This window comes from Apium graveolens, chromosome 4, assembly GCF_009905375.1.
Source record: "Apium graveolens cultivar Ventura chromosome 4, ASM990537v1, whole genome shotgun sequence".
Taxonomy (NCBI): Eukaryota; Viridiplantae; Streptophyta; class Magnoliopsida; order Apiales; family Apiaceae; genus Apium; species Apium graveolens.
This window is the reverse complement of record NC_133650.1, coordinates 295,901,395-295,924,984: the sequence shown is the minus strand read 5'-3', so window position 1 is coordinate 295,924,984 and position 23,590 is coordinate 295,901,395. Positions and strand designations below refer to the sequence as shown.

At 35.3% G+C, this 23,590-nt stretch overlaps 2 protein-coding genes across 2 annotated transcripts; one reads left to right on the top strand and one right to left on the bottom strand.

Annotated features, from left to right (window-relative positions):
• Window positions 1–2,943: 2,943 nt before the first annotated feature.
• On the top strand, window positions 2,944–8,785 carry LOC141721262 (mRNA cap guanine-N(7) methyltransferase 1-like). The gene is made up of 13 exons (XM_074524089.1): window positions 2,944–3,201; window positions 3,465–3,604; window positions 3,695–3,763; window positions 3,852–3,923; window positions 5,823–5,924; window positions 6,095–6,151; window positions 6,253–6,391; window positions 6,840–6,904; window positions 7,166–7,216; window positions 7,322–7,384; window positions 7,972–8,095; window positions 8,252–8,313; window positions 8,498–8,785. Exons 1-13 carry the CDS (start codon window positions 3,123–3,125, stop codon window positions 8,588–8,590), a joined length of 1,116 nt encoding a protein of 371 aa, XP_074380190.1. The 5' UTR covers window positions 2,944–3,122; the 3' UTR covers window positions 8,591–8,785.
• A 68-nt stretch (window positions 8,786–8,853) lies between these two features.
• Window positions 8,854–11,709, bottom strand: LOC141721263 (uncharacterized). The gene is made up of 4 exons (XM_074524090.1): window positions 11,344–11,709; window positions 9,887–10,043; window positions 9,498–9,591; window positions 8,854–9,374 (listed from the first exon to the last, which is right to left on the bottom strand). Exons 1-4 carry the CDS (start codon window positions 11,670–11,672, stop codon window positions 9,094–9,096), a joined length of 861 nt encoding a protein of 286 aa, XP_074380191.1. The 5' UTR covers window positions 11,673–11,709; the 3' UTR covers window positions 8,854–9,093.
• Window positions 11,710–23,590: the final 11,881 nt, after the last annotated feature.

Genomic DNA, 23,590 nt, shown 5'->3' with positions numbered 1-23,590 from the left:
CACTAGAGAACTAAGAGTTATCGATAAGTCAAGGTGAATATGTGAAGACTAGAGATCTCAACAAGCCTAAAATATCTTATAGAGAACTGAAGACCTCTACAAGCCAAACTAAATATAGAGTACTAGAGATCTCGATAAGCCAATATACTTATCGAGATGTCAAGTGTTCTATAAACCTAAACTGGAGATCTCGAGGTACAATCTCAAAGTATAAAATTGCAGATCAGTTCAATATCCAAGATAAACAATCAACAAACAATCCAACAGATGGATTGACAAGTATACAAAAAGCAGCTTGAAGAATGCAAGATCAATGACAAAGATTTATTGACAGAGGAAGATTAAAGTGAACACGAGATGCTAAAGTTATGGTAAGACAAAAATGGAAGATCTGCTTTTCTATAAATAGAAATGACAAGTGACAGTTTAGAAAAGCTAACAACATGTCTTATTACACACTGTGTAAACCAACAGTTAACTAAGTTATAAAGTTAACACTGGTCCTTAGTTAGAAGTAACAATTAAGATCAAATTTCTTGTAACACTCTCAAGGAGAAGCTAAGCTTTCTATCAACAAAGAGCCTAGAAATTTTGTAGCAAAACAATCTTAATTTTAATATAAAATTAAGTGAGTTTTGAAGACCTGTGTTCTTTATATTTCTGCAAGTATAAATTCTGCATGAACACATTTCACTACAAGAATTAATTTACTTTGTTCAACCATAAACATTCAAGAAAAGCTCAAAAACAGTAAAACACATTCACCCCCCTCTGTGTGCTATTCATTTCCTAACAAGTTTAAAGAACACGCGAATAACGGTTACTACATTAAACAAATGAATGACATGCAAAAGAAAAGAAGATGGCGATAACAATAAGAGAGATGAAACTTATAAGAAAACAAGAGAAAATATAAAGGCTTCGACAAAACAAATGGCGCTCAGATTTCCAGAGGTTGATTGCAAAATCAAAGAATAACTTTCAAGTTCTTTGTTTGCGTAAAAGAAAAAGAAGAAGAGAAGAAAGGTATTTATTGAGAAACAAAAAAGAAGTGAACAATTTCTCTGCTTCACAAGTATGACCAAACAGCTTTGCCACGTGGCGTCTATTCACTGGCCTCGTAAAAAGCAAAACTGCTGCAGTTAATTTCCTTTGTTGTCAAATAATAATTACAACCAATAATTATTAGCTTTTCACGTTCTTTTAGAAAAAGAGAGGGAGGGGGGAGCAAACGTCTCTTGCACTTAAACATACATATACAGATATACATATATGTCAAATCTATTTGAGTCTTAACAGACTCCTGACACTCTGGGAAAACTGTTGACACTATTAAAAGTCCAGTCAAATCAAGGACATCTCATTCTTATCTTCTCTACCTCTATCCGAAATCTTACCCTGAAAAACAACTTTTCACCGATCTTGGATATAAATCAAAAAGACTAACCAAGTCAACTCTGAAGTCTCATATTCATAATACCCTGGAGTTAGGGGTTTCAAATCAAAGAAAAATCCAAGTATTTTCTTCTAAATAATTCAAGGAACCCAACCTTGGATATAAATTAAAAAGACTAACCAAGTCAAATCGGAAGTCTCATATTCATAAGACCTCGGAGTTAGTGGGCTACAGATCAAAGAAAAAATTCAAGTTTTTTCTTCTAAATATTTCAAGAAACCCAACCTTGGATACAAATTAAAAAGACTAACCAAGTCTCCAAAGTCTCATATTCATAAGATCCCGGAGTTCGGGGGCTACAAATCAAAGAAAAAATTTAAGTTTTTTCTTCTAAATAATTCAAGAAACCCAACCTCAGATACAAATCAAAAAGACTAATCAAGTTAACTCTGAAGTCTCATATTCATAAGACCCCTGAGCTAGGGGCTATAAATAAAAAAAATCTAATTTTTTTCTTCTAAATTAATTCAAGGAACCCAACCTTGGATACAAATAAAAAAGACCAACCATGTCTACTCCCCCATCCAGGAAACCCGCATAGGGGAGTGGGAGGCAAATGATAGGCCATATTTGATAGTGGCCCAGGTAAGACCCAATAAAAAGAGCCCATGGCCCTAAATGCAAGATTATGACTCATGTGGCAGTGGACCCCGGGTGGTCCTGTCACATCAGAATATTCTTCCCAATCATTGGGTTGTGAATACGAGGAATATTCTTTAGTCATGTGACACACACTCCCGCTCCCGGGTGGTACACGCCGGGCACGCTATGGCACACTCCTGCAACAGAAGACACCTGGACACATGTCCTCATCCCAGTTGTCCATGTTACCATTATCCGGAACTTTTCAACGGTCCAGATCCTAGGAAACATGAGCCCATCGCGGACGTCCGGTGCTTAATGATCCAGAATATTCCAATAGCCGAGATTGAAAGTTTAAACCCCCAAACCCTAGGTGATGGCGTATAAAAGGCCTCTAAAAAGGTATTTTGGGGTTACTAATTCTATTCTCTTACACACATATATACACACCTTATATATTTATAGTAATTCCTATTCTATCAGTCTTCTCCAAAATCTTGTCTCATTTTCACGTCGGAGGTGTTGCGGGGACGTCACCTCCCTCCGGTTCTTTTTTGCAGGACCCCAGCCTACAGTTTAACCACATTCACTCCCATTCCTGCACAAATAGAAGCCGAGTTCGGATAGAGTGAGGAAAGGAGCCCGGAAAAAATTGGAGTTATCAACTGGGTTGGATTGACCTCACAAAATCGAAAACCAATTTTAAAACATTAAATCTGGATTAACGTCGATTAAACCCAATTAATAACAATTTGAATTTTTCGATTTGGGTCGGCCGAAAACAAGCCCGATTTGGGCGACCCATGTACAACCTTGTTCATAACTCATATGCGCAACGCCCCAACATAAGGGCCATACCATTTAGCACACACAAAGCCCATTATACCAACAGTGAGACACCAAGACAACTACTCCTACTAGTTTAATTTTGTACTTTATTTTGCCCCTTCCCCTAATTCTTCTCTCTCTCTCTCAACGCAAAACAACCAAATTTATCAAAATCACACTTGAGAAACTCCTGCTTGCACAAACCCTCAAATATTTCATCCCCCAATTAGATTATACACACATAAATTCATCATACATGAAGCGAGGTTACCAAGAATCTTCATCTTCAAGCTCCTTTGGACCCCCTAAATCCAGACCCAGATTCAACCCAGAAGGTAATTTTTATTTTCTCTTTAAATCCCATTTTTTATGCCCAAATAAAATGATATTTAATTTCTTGAATTTAGGCTTTTTTCGGTCTTTTTAATGTACTTTAAATAAATTTTATTTATAGATGCTGAGAATATCATGCTTTAGCCTTTATGTGATTAATTTGTATCATGCTACTTGTGCATTGTTTTGATAAATAGCTCAAAAGTTTTTATTCTTTTGTTAAATGGCCCTAAAGTTTTATGCTTGAATGTGTATTGTTGTTTAGGTGACAATGAGTTTCAAGAAGATGAGAGTACGAAAAAAGAAGCCAGGAAAGTAGCTGACCATTACAGTGCAAGAAAAAATCACACCTTGGAAGAGCGTGAAGCTAGTCCGATTATCCACTTAAAGAAACTTAACAACTGGGCATGTCTTAATATATTTTATCATGCATTTTACGAAATTTTAGATATCTGATTGAAAATTGAGTGACGAAACTTTGTTATTATTGAACAGATAAAAAGTGTCCTAATTCAGCTTTATGCACGTCGAGGAGATGCTGTTCTTGATCTTGCTTGCGGCAAGGTAATTCTGTTTTGGGAATAATTGGCATTTGTTATGTTGCATACTTACTTAGAATGTCTATTTATAGTAGTTTTTGTACTTGTATCAGGGCGGCGATCTTATTAAGTGGGACAAGGCAAATGTTGGATATTATGTGGGCATTGATATAGCTGATGGCTCTGTATGTTACTTAGTGCCTCTTTTGTATTACTTTCACACAGTTCTTGCATGTTATTCAATCTCATGATATGGAAAAGGAGTTTTTAGCTGAGTGCGCTATTTATTAGTCGTGGTTACAATATCTAACTCTGTGTGATACAGTACAGAGAATTTTAGTAGCGTGCATTTAGGTATTTGTCATAGTGGGACAGTAACTGATTTCAATTTAGTGCCCATTGTTAAAACAAATTTAGATGTCAGACGATGCTAACTCATCAGTTTTCTTCAATATGATAGCACAATTTGAATATTGATTTAGGAAATTAAGTGTACGATGATCTGTTGAACAGAATTAGTGGTAAAATTAATGTATTGTCAAACCAATCATTATTTTTTAATATTAGAACTGTTTCCCATTCCTTAATAATGGACATTTTACAGTTTCTTTAATATTCCGTGTCAATAGTCGTTTTCAACTTCCCATACACAATAAATGACTTCTTTTCCATACATACACTTCCCGTACTCTATTAAATTTGATATAGTTGATGCATTTATTTGTCTCTGTATAAATTGCTAGAACGTCTGTTATTAAGGAATGGAGGGAGTACTTTCCTTGACAAGTCTTAATTTGAGAGTGGTCACATTAGTATTAACAGATATATAACTCAATTTCTAAAGGAAAGAAACGAATTATCACTGCTTTACCTTCTATTCATTTTCATAGCCGAGTTCGTAAATTATACACATACAAACTGTGAATTTAGCTGACAACTGGTCTGGAAGTTATTTTGATAGGACCGACTAGAATTGTGTTCATGAAAACTGAAATCTGAAGGAAAGTCGACAACTTGTCGAACGGCAGTCAACTAAGAAAGATGCGTCCCAATCCCAACTAAGAAAGACGGGCCGACTAGAATTTTGATGGGTCGGGAGTAGTTCAAAACCCGGCCCGGATTAAATAAAATATGAAAGATGTTAGAAGACATAAGCCTAATCTGTATAATCAATCGCACCACACCTGGAATATACATAGAGAGGTGGGGCCATGGGGGGGAGAAAAACAATGATCAATTATTATTTATTACTGATTCTGATCAATTATTACTGAAAAATGTTTTTTTGAATAAGTATGTTATTTTTTCTTGATCTTTAGTTGGTAATTTGTTATTTTTTTACTTTATATATAGTTCGGACTCCGGAAAACAGCCTTTTTATTCGCATGTAATTTATCAACATACTAACAATAGAGTGTGTTAAATACTAGTTGGTCAGTGGATTAATTATATAAGAGCAAGTCTTTATCTTTTGCGTAGATGCTTTATCTTCATGTTTCGTGAACTATATATGCTTTAGAATGTTTAGAGCAACCTTTATAATTCCTTGAGTGATAAAATGTATTTTTTTGTAATTTATATAAAATATGTTATCATCAATTTTTCGAATAGTCGACTAATTGAGCCAGATTCGTGTCCACTCACTGTCGTAACAACCTTAACACCATGAAAAGGTCATAGGTTCAAACCCTTATTACCCCTCCCCATGTACTTGAAAAACTATTGAACAACTAAAACAAAGCATAGAAGTACAGTGGTTAAAGATTATGCTTGAATTACAGGAACCAATACTTATTCAATCCTGCAAGACTGAAATACCTTGTTTGTATGTATTGGGCTAGACTTCTTTTGTAAATTATTGTTAAGATTAGTTTTAGCTCTATGACTTCCAGTCAGACCAATTTTTCTCATCAAAATTCAATTAGGTGTAATTATATGTTATTTTGGTTGTAGTTAGGTGATTGGTTGCACAAGATGGAAATTATTCCCTCTTCCTATTCCATGATACAGTCCTAAATATCTCTACTGTTTCATGTATTATAGAATTAACATCTTACTGTCATGTCAACATTTTCTATGCACAGATAGAAGATTGCCGTACCCGGTATAATGGTGATGCAGACCAGCATCAGCGGCGTAAGAAGTTCACTTTTCCTGCCCGTCTTCTCTGTGGAGATTGTTTTGAGGTTGCTACAAGTCTATAATCTTTAAGAGTCAAATAATCAACTGAAAAAGTTCACTTTCTCCTGCTTGTCTTCTCTGTGGTCAATGTTTTGAGTTTCCTACAAGCGTATTGTTTTTAGAAAATTAAACCATCATTCAGATGGATGATTTGAATTACATTAATGGGTTTCAGGTTCGCCTAGATGAAGCGTTAGCAGATGATGCGCCTTTTGATATATGTAGTTGCCAAGTAAATTCTCAATCTCCCATAGAAAAGTTTTTCTGACAATTTTGTAAAGCTCCCTATATGTAGATCGTGGGTCATAATATGACACTGGTTACAATTTGCAGTTTGCCATGCATTATTCATGGTCTACTGAGGCACGGGCACGACGGGCCTTGGCAAATGTTTCAGCATTACTTCGGCCAGGAGGTATCTTCATTGGAACGATGCCAGATGCCAACGTAATCGTCAAAAAACTCAGAGAAGGCATGTCTCTTTGCTATAATATTTTGCTTGTGCAGATGATTTCACTTGCCTATTGGCCTTGATCAATGCTTATATAGACTCAATTATATATAATATATGTACAAGTACATTCCATGTTGATTTCTGTAGAAGTTTTTAAACTTATATCGGACAGGAAAAGAAATTTGGGTGGAAAGTGACGAATTTTTACCAGTCTAATAAGTTTGTTAACTTTAGAATGCTTGAGAAGTACAGTAACCTGTTTCAGATATTCGGATATGTAGTAATATTTCTGTATTCAGATCTCTCATAATATTTATATGCTGAATCGACTTGGAGAATAGTGAGAAGTTGTTCGTTAATGTGTTATGTTAAGCATTATAGCTGAACTCGGTCTATTACCTTTTTCGGTTAGAGAACTATATTCTGTGGAAAGAGTTCTATTCATTCTTATATTTTGAATATGCAGCTGAAGGACTGACGTTTGGAAATAGTGTGTATTGGATACGTTTTGATGAAGAATTTTCAGAAAAGGTGAGTCAGTTTAACTTACATGTCAATTGGCACTACTCTCTCCATATTAAGTAGCGGAAAGAGTTTGATTGATGTATAGTATCATTTTTAGTAAAAGATTTGACTAGCATATATAGAATAACGAGGAATTTGATGGTGACTTTACATTCCTCGCAACCTGGTTGAACTATTAGAATTGTATGACATTTTTAAAATGAAAAATATGATTATCTGTGAAATCAAACAACTAAGTTGTGTAACACTTTTTGTTCTTCTCTTCAGAAATTTAAATCGACAAGTCCCTTCGGCGTGAAGTACAAATTTCATCTGGAGGTAAGCTCTTATTTAGTGTTCTTACATAGGATATTGGATTAACGTCAAATTGAATTTTGTTAGTAATCATAATCATTCTGAGTGGCGTGGAACTTTTTGTTGTAGGATGCTGTTGATTGTCCAGAATGGATTGTGCCCTTTCATGTTTTCAAGTCACTGGCAGAGGAGGTACAGTTTGGTTCCATAATATGTCACTGATGTAGGACAAGATTATTAAACAGAGATTAAGACAAGTATTTATCGATAAACAATGAATTATACGAATCCCAAGAATAATCAATAATATTATTCCCAAGAAATGTATAATCAAAGCTCAGTAATAACGTGGGGGATTACATCACTTATATAGACTATAAAACCTTAGTATTAAATCTAATAGACTAAGGCCAGTGACAATTGAGCTTTATTGTAAGTAACCTATTTAATTAATAAACTACTTGCCCCACATAAACACAAACAAATAATTTTAATCCTCTCTAATCTAAATACATATAAACTCATAAATAACGTATATAAACATTTTCCACTCCCGTTCCTCATCAGCCTTGCACACACACACACAAGCGTGCATGCACACGCCCACGTACACCCTCACTTTGCCGTTGTCGGCTTCAATTCTCAACCTCCCTAACAGAGGTGATGGCGAACTGCTAGAGCAAGAGGTTTTTCAAATACAAATATGCATTATTGCATTGTGTAACTTCTCTGCATGTGTAATGACATTCTTCTTCACACTATTTTGTTTGGATACGCAGTATGATCTGGAGCTGGTGTTTGTGAAAAATAACCATGTATTTGTTGACGAGTACATGAAGAAACCAGATTACATTGAACTTATGAGGAGACTTGGAGCTCTGGGTGACGGGAACAAGGACCAGAGTAAATCTCAAAACTCGAATTTTGATATCATTTGTGGCTCATATTTCTTGGTTTTTGCAAATTCCATACAATTCACTGCCTGGTTTATCATAGTTTTTTTTGTTTGTTTGTTGTTTGCTTAGTCTGATGTATCATACTTTGTCTTCTGATATTAAGGTACATTGTCACCAGATGAATGGGAGGTTGCTTATTTATATCTGGCTTACGTCTTGAGAAAGGTTAGCTTCACTTTCTTGCTGTGTATAATTAAGAGAATACAATAATACACTCAGAGGGTGTTCTTGCTCGTGAATGTGCCAGTCCGCCGTGAACTTGCGGCCTATGCCATGCACTCTTAATATATCTTGTTTCTGTTTGAGTTTTGGTTGGTCCTTTCATCGTACAACTCTCTTCTCTTTGCAGCGAGGCCAACCAGAACAAACACGGCCAAACAGTAGAAAAGACAGAGGAAAAATGCGCATTATGAAAGAAGACATTACATACTTGAGCAGTTGAACTCTATTCAGAGATTTGTAGTTTTTGTATCAGTTCCTAGACTCGAAATGGAAATGTCTTTGGTACAAAAGTACAATGCAGGAGGACGTGGGGAAAGCCCTATAAATTACCCTCTAATTAGCCATTTAATACCTTGCAATAGCTGATGAAAAAAACTCATGAATAACGAAGTTGTATGATCATTATAGGATTTTACCCATGCCTGTACTTCAAATTGTTTACAACTGTATTGTAAAAGATAGCACATAAACAATGCAAAAAAGTTCTAAATCAGCAACGACCATCTTTCTTATTCATTTATTAAATTATTAAACTGTACAATGCGAATTGGGTGGCTTGCCAGTCTTGCACACTACTAAACTACAAAGAAACTGTGATAATACCTTGCAGTCTTACATATCTTGTGATAATACAGTGCCCTAAGAAACAAACTGCTAATAATACCATGCCCATATAAAGTAAATACTTCAAGTTCAGAAGCTTCGACGAATTTTATTAGCAGCTTAACCACGCCTAAGGATAGCTACAATGATAACCATGATGGCTAATCCCATTATTGAAGCACCCATAGCCTTGTCCACAGATGTTGCTTTTGCACTTCCCTCAACTGCTCCTGGACCACCAAAAAGATTCTGAAAGAAACCAGATAAACTGTTCATCATCTCTTCTATCCTTCCTTTAATGTCCTGGAAGAAATTGCTAAAATCACTCTTTGTTTCGGTTTCCTCATCCGAAATCTCATTTTCTGAGTGCTTGGGGGAATGGTAGCCGGAAAATTCAGCACCTGCAGTTGATTTTAGAACTTCTATTCAGTCCTAAAAAGAAGTATCGGTAGAATATAATAAGAAAACCTCATTCTGTTTTGTCGGAGCTGAGACGCAGTGATTAGGGAACTGAAGTTACATACCAGTTTTTTGAGAGCTGAGAAATTCCACAAGTGCGTCATTTTGCAATACAGCAGTCCAGACATTTGGATCACTAGCAATTGAAGCTACAACAGTCTGGTATTATAAGTTAAATATATCAGTGTCCCCACTTAGAAACAATCCTTATTAATAATATGTTGGAAAGATAAAATAAACAGGGATGGAAAATTAAAAAAAAAGAAGTTAAATTCCATATTCAGCAAGTATAGATGCTATGGTGGTTGGGGTAAGAACTTGCTAAATTTCATTCGAAGTGAAACCACTGAGCTGCCATATTTATTTCATTTTGTAATTAGTGAACAATATGTCTGACAGTTTTACATGACAAAATAAAGAGAAAGAGGGTTCGGATAAAATTCATTCTTAGAACCTGAGCAGCAGTGCTTTCATTCAGCAACCGAAATGCCTGAATAGCATGACTTCGTGCCAAGGGATTGGTATCGAGAGTAACACAAGCTTTAGACTCCAGGTGGTGCTCAGGATATGAAATATATTGACAGCCACCAGATTTATTTGACAGGTACGCCCTGAGGATATTATACCAAGCGCTATTTGAATAATGAACAATTGGATAAGCTCAAAAAAACTTAACTTTAAAATACCTATTGGAATTTCATTGTCGCGCTATAAAAACAAGCAACCAATGCAGATAGAACGAGAAAGGCCATTTATGCTATTCCAGTAGAATAGTTCTAGCTTGTCATGCAATGTCTTAATAAAGATGCAGGCTTTATATATGTTAGAGGTAGACTCCATATATCTGAAGAATCTATGCCTTTTGGGGAAAATACCTGTTCTGAAAAACATTGAGAACAATGGGATGCCTCATGGCTGCTTCATTTATGTTTCAAATATTGGGAAAATGGACTAAATCATGTAGTCATCTGTCAAATGATGCATGTACTGAAAAAATCGTGAACAGAAAGTTGGGAAATATACAAGGACTGTTCAGTGGTAAATATTCATTATAGGCCTTCAGGGGGCAAAGAAACACAATTCAGATAGGGATGCAAAGAAAGTGTATTGGCCTAGGGGCAAGAAAGGGCTCTGAGGGGAAATAAAATTAGTCTGTCATTTAATCAAATATAAGTGTAACAATCTTTCACTCACCACTCTCTGCACAAGGCACCTAGAAGTGACTTAAAGAAGTCCAACACAAATGTTCCTCAATGTTAAAATAGAAAAGACAAGCCTTGCTTATAAAATTTACTATGCTACAAAAAACTTCAAGCTGTAATGTCGATCCTGCCAAAAACTGTATAACATAACCAATAAAGGCACCATGCTTGTTCATACCAATTCTGATTATAAGGCGTTCCTAATTAAAACCACAGAGACAGACTTTTAAACCACAAATATAGTTGAAGTAGTTTTCTTTTACCAGCATGGACATTTCTATGCTGTATAGTTCACCTTATCTTCATCTTTCATAATAGAGGTCGTTTTTCCCAAAGCTTAGACGCAGTGAACTACGGAGTACTACTTAACTGAGTCACTTCAGCATGTAGGCAGTGACATTCATAGTGACTTTCTAGCTTATCCGAACCTAGAGCTAGAAACGCCTTATTCTCTAATTCACCTTATCTCTTTCACAATCGAGATTGTTTTACAGCAAAACTCGAAAGTGTGAGCAACCATCAATAATTAATTAAAATCCCAAAAGCAAAAAAAAATAAAAATGACTAAGAATCATACAAAATGATAAATGTTAATTCCGCTTAAAAAAATTTAATAGACAAATCATAAAAAGGAAGTGCAGGACAATTATTATCACGTGTTCTCGCGCTAAAACTGTTTTCGATAATATATATAAAGGGGAAAACATACTGATCAAGAGCAGTTTTGAGTTCCAAGGTGGCATCTTTGGCTTCCTGAAGTGAAGGTGCTCCACCAAACACAAGTCTACCAATCGGCTCCTCCTCCACGTCACTAATCACTTCTCCTTCGGCGAATTCCCAATCATCGCAATCTTTATTCACCGTTGAAGAACAAGAAGATGAAATATCGATTGACGCCTCAGAGAAGACGCCTGCGATTGGGCGAGCCTTGGTAGAAAGATGTTCCGGCAAAGGTACTGCCGGAATTCCTCCTCGGAAACTGCCGTTTACCACGCTGGCCAGCTTTCCGGCCGCTCTCATCGCTGCTCCGCCTCCCATTTTATTTTTTAATTTAGGTAATTGATTGTTTTTTGTGTTTTTTGATATGTTATCACGACTATCGAGGAAGTTGCCACGTAGGAACTGATCTGTCCCCGCAGCTCAAGGGTAACGGATTTGCGGATAGAGTTGAATTTTGTTTGTTTTCATTTTTCAATATTACTTTATTATCTTAAAATTAAATTGGGTTTTTACAAGCACTAAATATCAAAATTTTATCTATTTTTAATTAATTTTTATTAATTAATTTTTATTAATAAATTTTTTGTGACGCAGAAGGATGCATAATTATTAATGAAACAAAGATCAATTAGAAAATGATATCGAGAATTTATTGTGTGCCGACACATCATATAAAACCTAAATTAAATTATCATTTACCGTTGTTAATTATTTCAAAATTTTAAATTTGTGTTTGATTTTAGTTATTTTATCAATTATGTTAAATTCAATCATGCAAAAAATTTTACTTGAAAAAATCGTCCAAAAATTTCCTTTTTTTAAATTAGAATGTTATATTATTTTATTTCAAATTTATTTAACTAAAATAATAATTTGAAAACCGGATTATCAGTTTCGATATCCAATTTATCCGGATCGGATATGCCATCCGATTTTTTTTTATATAAAATAGAGTTTTTTTTAAGAACAAAATGAAGAATTCATTTGAATATTGAACCCTAGCCGGGACAAACTCCTGAACTGTCAACTACAACCTGATTGTGAAACAAAAATCGAGCTAACCAAATAGTTGTTTTGTTTTCAGATTGTTTAACGCATAGCATATTCAAATTATTTAATTTAAAAAGTATTACAATGACATCTCGTGGAATCCAACCTACATCAATTCTGAAACTAGTAGTAACACAATTGACCTTCACATAAGCACCATCTGTAGCCCAATGTTCACAATTATCAATTATATTAACTGATATTAGCGCAACAAAAACCCCTAAAATACGAACACTTTTTTGTTGTGAAAGATGAGTTTTTGCGATATCCACCACCGTCTTAGATCTGATACAAGCCTTACGGATCTCAAAAAATATCATATAAATCTTTTTCAGAGCGGCCGAAACCGGCAACAAAAGACAGAATAATATCATAACATAAAACACTAACATCCCAAAAAGATGGGCACGACTAACAACCTTGATAACAAGGTACTCGACAAGATCTCACCCGAAAAAAAATTAGATCATGGTTTATTGAGAAAATAATAGATAAATAAAGAGGAGATGGAAGAGCGAAACAGAGTTTGATCGATTGATGAATGAAGGTTTAAGAATGGAGATGTGGTGGCTAGAACTCTAGGGGTCGACTCTCAAAACCCTATTATGAGTTAGTTTGATTAATGTTACTTTTAAATATTCTAAAACATATATAAAATATATTTTAGTGTGTTTTTAAACACACACAATAATTATTGTTAGGCTCGTAATCAATTGTAGAGGGGGGGGGGGGTGAATACAGTTTATGTAATCAATTCGACAAAATTTCATCAGAATCAACAGTTTTTATATTAACATATAAAAACTGATTACAAACATACTCTCTCAAAAAGATGAACAAATATCCTTGAGAGCTGTTAGGTTATGCAAATGATATAACAATGTTCACAATGCATATATCATGAACCTAATCCGTGCTTTATATAGAGTACAACTACACAATCAAATAAAGAATCATATTCTATTACAATAAGGAAACCTATCCATGTATGATTGCTTCTGAGATAAGTCCTTCACCGCCTTGAATTCCTGTTTTCCTTTTCCATATCGAATATCTACTGAAGTGACAAATCCTGATGACATCATCTGCTAATCATCAAGTACTGATATAAGTACTGATGACGTCATTATTCAGTAAATGATGATATAAGTTCTGATATGAACTTCTAATAGTTTCTGCTGATATCATCAATTATATCTAACAATCTCCCACAACTAGTGCATTATGGCAATATGTACAAGTTCCAATTGATGATGTCAAAACTATCTAAATGCAGAAATCAAGTAAACATATTCTTTCTTACTTCACTGAATATCAAACTTTACTCTTCATTCTGAACTCTAACACAGTCTGGAAAATCTTTAAGAACCTTCCTCCACAAATTTTCTTCCATTACATCTAAATACCATTGCATCCTCTGTTTATGTTTCTTTAGTTCATCTGCTGATTCATCATTCTGATAGATGGCAGCCCTGAGATAATGTAAATTTAAATTTCCAAGAGATAGATCATCCAACTCCAGAAACCAAATTTTCTTTCCATTAGGATTAAAGGTTAAAACTTTAGTCCCTAGAATCATTTCTATCTTGGCTCCTCCAATAGGCATATCAACAACATATTCAGTTTGATCAATGTACTTTGGAATGTAGTTCGATTTGTAAGGCATTCCTTTTTGCTTTAACTGTATCAGGTTCTTTATGAATGCAGACCATCTGGAAGATATAAATTAGTTACCTTGAGAATTATAGCAATAAGGTCCAATTCCTGCCATGGTTTGTCCCTTAACTGTTCTTGATTCAATCTTAAGCTTTTCCCAGACTCCATAAAATAAATTATTTTCTTTTCAGCGTGATCAATAATAATTTGCACAGATATGATCTTCTGTAAGTCTTCAAGCATTACATTGTCTCCAATTTCTGTCAAGTTAGAATGTTTTCTCAAAGTCAAAGCATCTCCTACAAATGGATCATCAACAATTAATCTTCTAAGACCGCTTGTGATTCCAGTTTTTCTAGATTGAGAACTTCCACTATAAATTTTCTTTAATGTTTCAGAAGAATCTCTTCTAGGTGTTGGTTTCTTACTTCCCCATAGTAGCTTCTTCTTTTCTTCAAAAGTAAGTTCTGGCTTATCAGAGACTATGTCTTCAAAATCAGAATTTGATAAATCTGCTTGAATTGGGTTTAAGAAATCAACAACATGAGTAAAATCAGAGGTTGTGATTGGTTGAATAATAACTTCTTCTTTAACTTGAGTATTGTTAGAGGTTAATTTCAATTTATCAGCCCAGTCAACTCCATAAATCTTCCTTGTTTGGTGAGCTTGGCTGATTTCTTTTTCTTCTTCTTCTTCAGTAATTTAATCAGTATCAAAAGATTGAGCAACTATATAGAGTGGATCTATCAGTATTTTTGATTTAGTTGCTTTAGATACTGATTTCTTCTTTGTAACAGCTTTGGCTTTAGGCTTTGAAAACTTTGACTTCTCTCCTATCTTCTCTTTTCCTTTAAGCATCCTGTCAGCAGTTAAGATAGCTTGAGATCTGAGAGATCTTTCATCCTATGCCTGACTTAACTTCTTTATGATTACACCTTTGGTTGGTCTGTTAGAAGGATCATCTTCATAAAGTACTTGAGAGATAACAGTAGTGTCAGTATTTACCGTCTTCATGGAATTCTTGAAGTCTTTCTTCATCTGCCTTAGATGTTCTAGATAAACTCCAGGATTTTCTGTTTCGAAGATTCTTCTACTCACCTCGGAGTAGAATGCTTGAATCTTTGAATCCTTGTAAAATAGAGTTATATGTCTGCCTTTTACTTTCAAAGTTTGAAAATTGTTGTGTATATGTTGTGTACTTGATGATTTTATGAACAAAACACCTTGGTAGATTTTACTTAGTGAAATTATGTAGCACTCGACGGATAAGGTTTAAAGTCCCAACGGATGACTCAATATAGTCCCAACGGATGATGACCTATTATCCATCGAGTGAGTAGCTTATGTAACAATAAGTCTGTAGCACATTTCTGCATACACATTGTTTAGAATATGTAGTAGTACTTAAGTCATGATGACTTTAGTTAGATATGCATAATAGGTTGATTAATTGTACATAGATGATGTCTTGTAATTCTGCATAAGTGAAATGAAGTCAAGTGCCTGATTACTACCCGACGGATGAACAAACAATGAATTCGACAGATGATCAACAACCCGACGGATGATCAATAACCCGATGGATAAAGAATTCAAATATCTGTTGACAGTGACAACACAGTCACATGCGTCGAGTGGATGCAAATGGAATATGGTAGCCTATTCAACTGGATTTCGAGAACAAAGAAGCATTGCCATTTCCATGCTATTATGAAGATATTCAAAGATGCTGGAATAGAGTAATGAAGTAGCATTGTAATAGACGAGATAGTTTTATTTTATTATCCTGTCTCATTACTTTGTAATCTTGGTGATATATAAACCAAGAAGTAGCAACTAAGGAACTATCGAATCTGAGAAATAAGTAGAGAAACATTTGTAAGCAGAATCCTTAGCATTTCTCTGTATTCTTAGTTGTTCAATTGTTGTAAGCAGCTGTGAGCATTTTGCACACATGGTTCTCTCGATATATAATATATATCTCTGGTGGAATCATCCAAATCCACCAGAAAGTTTTTAAAGACTCTTGTTTTTAATTACTTGTATTTTGATTCATTTAAGTAACTATTCCGCATTGTGCTAATCAATTCACACTTATATATATATTCGAGTTAGAACATCCTTATTTCAAGAAAAAGTTTTAAGAATTCCATTCAACCTCCCTTCTGTAATTCTTGTCATATTGTTAAGGGACTAACAATTGGTATCAGAGAAAGCTCTTAACTTACAAAGAGTTTAAAGATCAAAACAATACAGCAAGATGAACAAGAAGGATGTTGGAGTCAAGATCCCTTTCCTGGATAAAGATAATTACCATCATTGGAAGGTAAAGATGCATCTTCATTTGCTTTCCCAAGATGAGGCCTATGTTGACTGCATAGAAAGAGGCCCTCATGTTCCAATGAGAGTTGCAACAGGAAATGAGCCATCAGTCCCCAAGCCAAGGCATGAATGGTCTGATCCTGACATTGAACAAGTCATGAAGGATAAAAAGGCCATGAATATCCCGTTTAATGGAGTTGATGGACATATGTTTGACAATATTATCAACTGCAAAACTGCCAAGGATGTTTGGGATACAATACAGATCATCTGTGATGGCACTGAGCAAGTTAGAGAAAACAAGATGCAGCTCCTGATTCAGCAATATGAGTATTTTCATAATGAAGAAAGCGAGTCTCTCACTAACATTTTTAGTAGGTTTCAAAAACTACTAAATGCTCTAAAGTTGCATGGAAGGGTCTATCAGACAAAAGACTCCAATATGAAATTCCTTAGATCTCTTCCAAAGGAATGGAAACCAATGACAGTCTCATTAAGAAACTCACAAGATTATAAGGAGTTTACTTTGGAGAGACTGTATGGCATCCTGAAAACTTATGAGCTTGAAATAGAGCAAGATGAGAGGATGGAGAGAGGAAAGAAGAAAGGAGGATCCATTGCACTAGTTGCTGAGTTGGAAAAAGAGAAGGAAGTGAGGATGGAAGATGTTGAGTCAACTTCAAGGGTTTGTGAAAGCAAGGGAAAGGGGCTTGCAGCTGAAAATGAAGATTCTTTGAGCCAAGATGACATGGAGGACATTGATGAACACCTAGCATTTCTTTCTAGGAGATTTTCCAAGCTCAAGTTCAAGAAGAACTTTGGAGCAGCTAAGCCAAATAGAAATATGGTGGATAAATCAAAATTCAAATGTTTCAAATGTGGCTTGGCAGGGCATTTTGCCAATGAGTGTAGGAAGTCAGATTCCAGTAAGAAAAAGTTTAAGCCTATGGATTATAAGCAAAAATACTTTGAACTGCTCAAACAAAAGGAAAGGGCTTTCATAACACAAGAAAATGACTGAGCAACAGATGGTCTGGATGAAGATGAAGATGTCAGCTATGTTAATCTAGCCCTAATGGCCAAGTCTGATGAGACATGAAAGGCTTATGTCATAGCCTATTTGTTTATTCGAGGATTTAACTCAACTCAAATAAGAATGTAACAAGTAAATAGTGGATCTACCATCAAAGAGATCTCTCAAAGTAACATCTGTCAAAGGATTCAGAGACAAGGTTCATCTACAGACTTGAGGAATTACTTCACTGGAAGAAGTTCAAGAAATTGATCAAGCCTCAGTGATATAAATCAAGATTGTGGATTTAATCAAGTGACAGAGATCTTGTCAGGGTATCAGATAATTACAGGAATTTAATCTGAAGAAAATCAAGTTATCAAAGTCAAGATATGAAGAAACGTCACGGAAGTTAGTCACTCATGAACCAGACAGTACATCAAGTGTCAACATTGAAGTGGTGGAATTGATTCATAATTGACAGTGTTTTTCAGAAGATTTTCAGAAGAATGGTTGTTGTTCAAGAGTAGTATTAATTCTCTATTAATTAATTAAGTCATATAAGTTAATTAAGAAAATAAATTAAATCTACAAAGATTAATTTATTGATTAATTGAATTAATTGATTAATTAATTCTGAATTAATATTAAGAATTTTCTGAATTATAATTGAATTAAAATCAGTTTTAATTCAGTAAGACAATTGAGATTGAACTGGCATGACAATCTGGATTGTCATACCGATTGTCATGCCAGGCTATTCCTGATTGTCTCTCCGAAAGTTCTACTGGGAGAAGATAGTCTTGCTAGTTGAAATTGATAGTCTTGCTAGTTCAGGAGATAGTCATACCGATTGTCTTCCTATTATAAATGATTGTCCGACTGATTGTCTTCCTAGTACAGATGATTGTCATGCCGATTGTCATGCCAGTTCAATGAAGTTCTGTTGATCAAATCATTTAAAAGGCAGAAGCAGCAGACATTCACAATTACAACAAAAGTCAACCATTTTCAAGAACAAAAGAAAAGCAGAGCTGCAAATATTCCATCTTTCAACTGTTGATTTCAGATCATCAATTTCTTTTTATTTAAGTTAAATCCAAACCACTAGAAATTATTCTCTTGTTCTTGTGTAACTATCTAGCGGATCAAAATCCCTATAACTTAATCTCAAATTGCTTTTAGCATTTGATCTTTTTATTGCAAAAATAGAAAAAGTTCATGTCGAATTTATTCTAGATTTGTGATAATTGATTTGAGATTAATCCCTTGTAATTGATACCGTTGTTGTAACACCCTTCAAGTTTAATAATATTTTTATTTAACTTGAATTTTGTTTCAATTTTTATTCCACACTAAATTCGATTAAACGGTATAGTTTGTATTCAACCCCCCCTTCTACAAACATATCGGGACCTAACAAGACAGAAATAAGTTCTTCAAGTAATCAGGTAATTACTACAAACCTTGCACATTTATCTAAAGCTGAGTGTAATGATGCCATAAATGACATGTCTACAGAGTTATATCATTTGCGTGTTACACTTAAGTCTCTTACTACAGAAAATGCTAAAATCAAAGAAAATAATTTGTTTTTGAGTGAGAGAAATAATGTGCTTGAGTCTCAGTTCATTGATTTTGAAAAGTTAAGAATTGAGTGTAAAATTGCCAAGGAAGAATTAACTGAGTCCTTGAAGAAAGAAGAAATTTTAAAGAAGCGGCTCAAGCGTGAACAAGAGGTGATTAAGGCATTGAAAACATCCAGGGATGTCATGCTCAAATCACCAAAGTTCAAGAATTGAGTCCTTCTGTGATGCAGCCTGGAAAAAGAACAAAGAGAAACTAGAACCAAATTTGGTAGATGGAGTGCTAACAGATGTAGACTCGACGGATGATGAGGATCATCCGTCGGATAACAAAAAGGGTTATCCGTCGGATGATGAAAATCCTCATCCGTCGGTTGTGAGCAAGCCTATCAGTAAAGCCAAACTTGTTAAGCTGAATGAGAAGTATGGGTCTGTTTCCAAGAACTTTGTTTCAGGAGAATCGAGTCAAGTTAAGAAAGGGAAAAAGGCTAATGTTGGTCACATGACTGTCAAACAGTTAAGTGACAGACTTGAAAAGATAGAGGTAAAAACAGAGACTAAAAAGAAAAACAATGGAAATGGTAAAGTAGGGATTAACAAACACAATAACTACACACCTGATAAATATGCTCCTAGAAAAATCTGTGTCAAGTGTGGTAGTGTAAATCATCTGTCTGTTAATTGCAAATCTGCCATGCCTACTACCATGTCTGTGCCACCTCACTTTCCAAACATGAATGCCATGTCTCCCATGCCTATGAATGCTATGTCAACACAGAATATGAATGCACAGTTTGCTAACATGCCATTTGCACCTAATCCTTATTATACTGCATTTAGTATGCCACAAATGCCATTTAGCATGCCATACTGGAATAACATGTTTACTAATAGCATGCCATTCCATGTTAATAATATTATGCATGACAATTCTGTTGCAATGAATGGTTTCAAAGGCTCAACTCAAATGACCAAGGATAAATCTGATATCCGCAAGTCCAATGAGATAAAGCCCATGAAACAGAAAAAGAAAGCTAACAAGGCAGGACCCAAGGAAACTTGGGTACCAAAATCAACTTGATTTGATTTTGATGTGTGCAGGGAAACGGAAAGAATCTTTAATACTTGGATAGTGGTTGTTCAAGACACATGACTGTTGATTCTACCCTGCTCACAGAGTTTAAGGAGAGAGTTGACCCAAGTATTACTTTTGGAGATGACAACAAGGGTTATACTGTGGGATATGGCTTGATTTCAAAGGACAATGTCATCATTGAGGAGGTTGCCTTAGTGGATGGTCTCAAACACAATTTGTTGAGTATCAGCCAACTTTGTGATAAAGGCAACTCAGTAACCTTCAACTCAGAAGCCTGTGTTATGACTAATAAAAGAAACAACAAAGTGGTTCTCACTGGTGTGAGAAAAGGAAATGTGTACCTAGCTGATTTCAACTCATCTAATGCAGAATCAGTTACTTGTCTTCTCAGTAAAGCAAGTCAGGACATGATGAAAGTTGGCTATGGCACAAGAAGCTATCCCATAAACTTCAAGATCATGAATGATCTAGTAAAGAAAGAACTGGTTAGAGGCATTCCTCTAGTGGAGTTTTCTAAGGATGGACTGTGTGATGCCTGCCAAAAAGGGAAGCAGATTAAAGCATCATTCAGGAAGAAACTTGATTTAACAATTGAAGAACCTTTGCAACTGCTACACATGGATTTGTTTGGACCAGTCAATGTGTTGTCTATCTCAAGGAAAAGATTTTGCCTAGTAATTGTAGATGATTTCTCAAAATTCTCTTGGACATATTTCCTAAAGTCTAAAGATGAGGCTAGTGAAATCATCATCAATCACATAAGGCAAGTCAATAATCATCCTGATTTCAAGGTTAGAAGAATCAGGAGTGACAATGGAACTGAGTTCAAGAATTATGTCAGGAGAGCATTTTGTGAGGAAAATGAGATTCTGCATGAATTTTCAGCAACAAGAACTCCACAACAGAATGGAGTAGTGGAAAGGAAGAATATATCACTTATTCAAGCTGCAAGGACAATGCTTGAAGAATCTAAATTGCCAACATATTTCTGGGCTGAAGCTGTTAATACTGCATGCTACACTCAGAATATTTCTCTGGTTAATCAAGCAAGATGCATGACTCCATATCAATTGTTCAAGAACAAGAAGCCAACTCTAAATTTTCTTCATGTCTTTGGCTGCAAGTGCTATATTCTGAGAAATCAAACTGATCAAAATGGGAAGTTTGATGCTAAAGCAGATGAAGGAATTTTTATTGAATATGCTGTTGGTAAAGCATATAGAGTCTACAATCTAAGAACCAACATTGTTGTGGAATCTATACATGTTGTGTTTGATGATAAAAAGATTGAAGGACTGCAAGATGGAGATTACCATGAGAGTCTCAAATTTGATAATGTGGAGATGGTTAGTGATGACAGTTGTTATTCCTAGTGAACTAACAATGAGATTTACAGAAGGGGGGTTGAATGTAAATTTCAAAACTTTTTCAAGTTTTGAGCAGTTTCAAAGGCTTTGTGTTTAAGATAAACAAGTGTGTGAATTGCTTTAAGCTAATACAGACAGATATATATTCAAGCACAAAAGTACAGAACACAACAGACCTTAAAAACTTTTCTGGTGGATTTGTTGTTCCACCAGAGATGGTATTTCAGAAAATCTGTGATTCAAGAAGTTGATCACAGCTGCATCCTAGTACAAACTAGATAATTTTTCTCAAGATTTTTCTAAATAGCTCTGGAAAAATTATCCTAATTACTAGCTGCTACTTGGTTTATATAACACCAAGTTTACAAGTGAAGACAAAGATAAAAAGTACAATAATAAAATAAGTTCTCCACTTGTTTCTTCTCCATTTTACTCCAGTGCATTGTTGACTATTGCCTCTTTATACTAGAGTAGAACGGCTGCTTTTTCTGATGTTCCTGAAATAGGCTACCACATCTCAGTTGCCTCTGTCAACCCATGTGCCTCTGTTTGTAGGTACAACTACCACTTGTCAACTGCTATTTAACAGAACATCCGTTGAAGCCTTCATCCATTGATGGCTTTATCCGTTGATGTGTTAGCAGTTGAAGCTCTATCCGTTGATGCACTCATCCGTTGAAGGATGTTATCCGTTCAAGCTTTAGAGACATCCGTTGAAGCTTTGTTTCTCATCCGTTGAAGGTCTTTAAGTTATCCGTTGACACCATTTCATTTATACAAAATTACAAGGCATGAAATATTTACAATTGGCCTTCCTATCTGCATATCCTTTAGTAGTCAACATGACTTATAATTTCCCTCAACATTTAAAAATTATATCTCAAATTCAGAGACTGAAATGTGCTACAACACTAGACTTATTTCTAAGTAAAGCTACACCATCAACGGATAGCCAAAGTGGTCTTATCCGTTGAGGCTACAAACACTAGATTTCTACTTAAGTGTTTTGTTAAACATATCATCAAACTAATGCACATATATTCCTAACAATCTCCCCCTATTTATGTCTATAAGAATTGTAGACATAAATTCAAGGTTAACTTGATGATAACAAAACACTTAACAAATATATGAACTGAAACTAAGTAGAAATTTAAAAGTGCTACAAAAGTGTATGTACTAGAAGGTAATTGAAGATTTACAGTATTTCCAAGGGTGCTCCTCTAGCCTGAGCAAATCATCTTTTTCTTCTTTGATCCCTGGTTTTCTTTCCTAGCCCTTTGTCATTTTCCTCAATTTGGAGTTGGAGTTGTCTGAAGAATTCAGCTTCATCTTCATCACTGATATCCAACTTAGATTGCATTTCTTTGAGAGTTTCATTGCTGGCAATCTTGAGTTGGTCTTCAAGTCTGAAAAATCTTCTGACTCCTTTATCATCTCTGAATTCCATCAACCAATGAGGTGATTTGTTAATTGTAGTTCCCCTTTCTTGAATGAGTAAGGTTCTGGGCAAAGCATTGGGCTCCCTCCAAGTTTTCCTTATATTGGCAATCTTGTTGAGAATTTCAGTCTTGGCAGTCCTGGTAAAGCCAGAATCCTTTTGTATGGCTGAAAAGACTCTGATCAAGGTAGAGTAGCCTTCATTCAGAATCCTGTAGAGAGGCCATGTTCTTTCCCCAGCTCCTTTGTATCTGAACACCAATCTCTCTGGTAGCTGTCTGTAAGCAGCAATTCCCCTTACATCCTCCAGCTCATCCAGATAAAGTTCAATATCTGAAATTTCTTTTATGTCACAGATGTGAACATAATCATCTTTAGAAGTGGGTGGCTTAGGGTTAGGTTTATGTTTTTGAGTGAATTTCTTAGAGTTTAGGGGAGGTGTAGATTTGGATTTTCTTTTCTGTTTCTTTGGTAGTGGAAGAGTGGTTAAAAAGGTAGGCAAATTGATGGTGTCCCAATCAATAGGTTCCTCTTTTGGGATGATTGGTTCACCATGGATGTTTATAGTGGGATCAGCAACAAAGGGTTCAGGTATGGAAGGTAGAGATTTAGTTTCTTCAGTGTTGCCTTCACTCCTTCTATGTGCCTTGGCCTTTCTTCTGTTTCCCTTCTGCCATTCCTCTTTTTCCTCCATACTTTCACCAAAT

Coding starts and splice junctions, on each gene's coding strand:
- LOC141721262 (XM_074524089.1), top strand. CDS start 3,123: ATGAAGCGAGGTTACCAAGAATCTTCATCTTCAAGCTCCTTTGGACCC. Junction 3,764..3,851: donor TTGATCTTGCTTGCGGCAAG/GTAATTCTGTTT, acceptor TACTTGTATCAG/GGCGGCGATCTTATTAAGTG. Junction 6,392..6,839: donor CGTCAAAAAACTCAGAGAAG/GCATGTCTCTTT, acceptor TTGAATATGCAG/CTGAAGGACTGACGTTTGGA.
- LOC141721263 (XM_074524090.1), bottom strand. CDS start 11,672: ATGGGAGGCGGAGCAGCGATGAGAGCGGCCGGAAAGCTGGCCAGCGTG. Junction 10,044..11,343: donor CTCAAAACTGCTCTTGATCA/GTATGTTTTCCC, acceptor TAATATCCTCAG/GGCGTACCTGTCAAATAAAT. Junction 9,592..9,886: donor ATGAAAGCACTGCTGCTCAG/GTTCTAAGAATG, acceptor TTATAATACCAG/ACTGTTGTAGCTTCAATTGC.